Source organism: Rutidosis leptorrhynchoides, chromosome 10 (genome assembly GCF_046630445.1).
Source record: "Rutidosis leptorrhynchoides isolate AG116_Rl617_1_P2 chromosome 10, CSIRO_AGI_Rlap_v1, whole genome shotgun sequence".
NCBI lineage: Eukaryota > Viridiplantae > Streptophyta > Magnoliopsida > Asterales > Asteraceae > Rutidosis > Rutidosis leptorrhynchoides.
The window spans coordinates 19,026,749-19,030,467 of NC_092342.1; the positions used below are offsets into that span (position 1 = coordinate 19,026,749).

A 3,719-nucleotide genomic window follows, 5' to 3' on the forward strand; every position below is an offset into this window, starting at 1 on the left:
ATTCGACCAACTCCAGGGAGCTTCGTTCTTTTCTAAAATCGATTTGCGCTCCGGGTATCACCAGGTTCGTGTTGCTGAACCTGATATCCCTAAGACAACTTTTCCTATGCGTTACGATCACTGTGAATTTTGGGTTATGCCATTTGGCTTAAGGAATGCACCTGCAATTTTCATGGACTTGATGAATCGAGTGTGTCGACCGTTCCTTGATAAGTTTGTGATGGTGTTTATCGATGATATCTTATTCTACTCTAAGACAGAATTCGATCACGCATCACATTTGTGTCAAGTATTGGAATTGCTTAAACGTAAAAAGCTCTATGCTAAATTTTCAAAATGTGAATTTTGGTTGAGAGAAGTTCAATTTTTGGGTCATATTATCTGCAAAGATGGTATTAAAGTAGATCCAACAAAGATTGAAGTGTTAATGAACTGCAAATCCCCTAAGACTCCTACCGAGATTAAGAGCTTTTTGGGATTGGATGGTTATTATCGTCGTTTTATAAAGGATTTTTCTAAAATCGCTGGTCCTTTGACAAAACTGATGAGAAAAGATGTGGTGTTTCGATGGAACAATGAACAAGAGACAGCTTTTCAAACCTTGAAACAGTTACTGTGTCAGGCTCCTGTGTTGACTTTACCTGAGGGGTATGATGATTTTATTTTGTATTGTGATGCTTCATTAGCAGTGTTGGGTTGTGTGTTAATGCAGTGAGATCGGGTGATTGCTTACGCTTCACGTCAGTTGAAAACTCATGAAAGGAACTACCCTGCACATGATCTAGAATTGGTTGCACTTGTGTTTGCATTGAAACTATGGAGACACTATCTCTATGGTACGCATTGTGTAATTTGCACCGATCACAAGAGTTTTCAATACATCTTTTCACAGAAAGAATTGAATATGCGCCAGAGAAGGTGGCAAGAGTTGATCAAAGATTATGATTACGAGATTCATTACCATCCTGGTAAGGCGAATGTTGTCGCTGATGCTTTAAGTTGTAAGGGATTCGTTGACACTGTTAAATTCATGCAAATTGAAATTGTCTCGGATTTGATTGACTGACTGAAAATCTCGCAACTTGAAGCTTTAAAAGATGAAAACTTGAAATCTGAATTAATGGTGAAACGAAAAGAGGGTTTGGCTGATGATTCTCGAGAATTGAAAATCTACCATGACAGGGTTTGGGTACCAATGATTGGAGGTTTGAGGGATTTAATCCTAATAGAAGCTCATAAATCGAAGTTATCAATTCACCCTGGCAGCACAAAGATGTATAATGATCTGAAAAAGTTGTATTGGTGGCCTACGATGAAAACTGATATCGCACATTTTATGGAGAAATGTCAAATTTGTGTGCAGGTAAAAGCAGAACATCAGAAACCGTATGGGTCATTACGACAATTAGAAATTCCTGAATGGAAGTGGGAGCATATCATAATGGATTTTGTGACTAAGTTACCCCAAACCCTGAAAGGGAACGACATGATCTGGGTAATAGTCGACCGGTTGACTAAGAGCGCGCATTTCTTGGCCACCAGTGAAACAACTTCCTTAAGTAAGTTGGCATAATTATATCTCAATGAGATAGTATCGCGTCATGGGATCCCTTTATCTATCGTGTCCAATCGAGATTCAAGATTTGTATCAAACTTTTGAAAGAGTTTACAGCAGAATCTAGGAACTCGTGTGAATCTGAGTACGGCGTATCATCTTCAGACTGACGGTCAAAGTGAACGAACCATTCAAACACTTGAGGATATGTTACAAAACATTTGGAATATGGCGGTTCTTGGGATACTCATCCGCCGTTAGTTGAATTTGCATATAACAACTCTTATCATTCGAGTATCGGGATGCCACCCTATGAAATGTTATATGGTAGACGGTGCCGAACTCCAACATGTTGGTTAGAGGCAGGACAAAAATAGTTTGTCGGACCAGAAATAGTTCAACAGACAGCCGAGAAAGTAGCGATTGCTCGAGAAAAGCTAAAAGCTGCAAGAGATAGACAGAAAATGTATGCTGATCCGCGTCGACGACCAGTAATTTTTCTTGAGGGTGAATCAGTGTATTTGAAAGTTTCACCGTGGAAAGGGGTAATCCGTTTTAGTAAATGTGGAAAGTTAGCACCTCGTTATATTAGTCCTTTTCGTATCAGGAAAGTGGTCAATGATCAAACTGTTATGTTAGATCTCCCGTCAGAATTGTCAGGTATTCATGATACCTTCAACGTATGCTATCTTCGCAAGTGTAAGGTAGATGACGAAAGTCAGATTCTTCCTTTGCAAGACCTGAAGGTAGATATGAATAAAAAGTTAGTTGAGGAACCCGTTAAAATATTAGATAGAAAAGTCACCAAGCTTCAAAATAAACAGATTCCTATGGTGTTGGTAGAATGGAAACACAGTCTGGGTGCGAATTTAACCTGGGAAACAGAAGAGTTGATGAAATCTAGATACCCTCATTTGTTCCACCAGATTCCGATAATGAGATATCCTTAAGGGGGTAGATTTATAACACCCAGATTATTGGCCTAGACAAAATATGTAACTTTATATTATTTTACTATATATTTATATATGATAATTAAATTATTGTTAATTGATACAGAGTACAAATTAATTAGAAAAGTGAAATAATAAATTATGTGAGAATAATTTATTAAGTGACTAGATAAATTACTTTTGTGATGATGGTCACAAAATATCTGTGTGACTGAATTGGGTTTCGTTAGGACTGCCTAACGAAAACATTGTGTTTTGAATAACGGATATATAACTATATAATTTCGCATGTTCTACATGCTTACCAACATGCTACGTAAATTCATATGGATATATGAATCAAGTATTACATAATTGATTTGATAAATTTTAGTATAAGGGTATAAATATATATATTTATATGAATGTAATGATGTAAATAATCTGTAGTATCTTTAACTCTATGTGCGTAAGGTATATATATATATATATATATATATATATATATATATATATATATATATATATAAGTGAACTTAATTAATACAGAGTACTATGTATTACATTAGTTTAAGTTAATAGATTAAATACTTGTAATAAATTATTTATAAAAATTAAAGGTGTGACATATGCATTTCGTAAAAAGATCCTGAAGTGTCACCTATTTTCATGAGTAATCACCTAAAAACTACGTGGCTATTACCTTAACAAGTAAGGATTGCTTTTGGAATGACACCGAATGGTAGCTATGTACTAGCTTTAGTGGCAAGCACCTTACCAACTTAGTATAAATAGGTTGTTACTACACATCCAGTTAAAATCATCAATCTTACAATTCTTTAAAATAAATACGTAGAACTACTAAATTATAGATATAGTGGGTTATTATTCCAAGAACGCAATCTAGGACTGCGAGCATCATAAGTGTATCAAGATCTTTAGGAAAGATTGCAAAGTAAGTACTCTCGTTTTATAAAACTAAAAGTGTTATTGTATCAATTGTTGTTTGATTGAATACGAGCTATGTACATTTATTATGAGATATTACTTTGATTATATATATATTGGGAAGAAATGCGTTAATACATAGAGCTAAAATATTATAATTCTTAAATGAAACCTACATGTTTGTTATGTTACCCGTGCGCGTGACAAAGTCACACGCACATAGGTCCTTACACATGTATGAATTCTCACATGTCTGAGATTTTGTTGGTTTCATTAGTACTCTA

At 35.1% G+C, this 3,719-nt stretch overlaps 1 protein-coding gene across 1 annotated transcript; it reads left to right on the top strand.

Annotated features, from left to right (window-relative positions):
• Positions 1–1,120: 1,120 nt before the first annotated feature.
• Positions 1,121–2,505, top strand: LOC139870071 (uncharacterized). Its single transcript, XM_071857922.1, has 2 exons — positions 1,121–1,495; positions 1,960–2,505. Exons 1-2 carry the CDS (start codon positions 1,121–1,123, stop codon positions 2,503–2,505), a joined length of 921 nt encoding a protein of 306 aa, XP_071714023.1.
• The last annotated feature ends 1,214 nt before the right edge of the window (positions 2,506–3,719 follow it).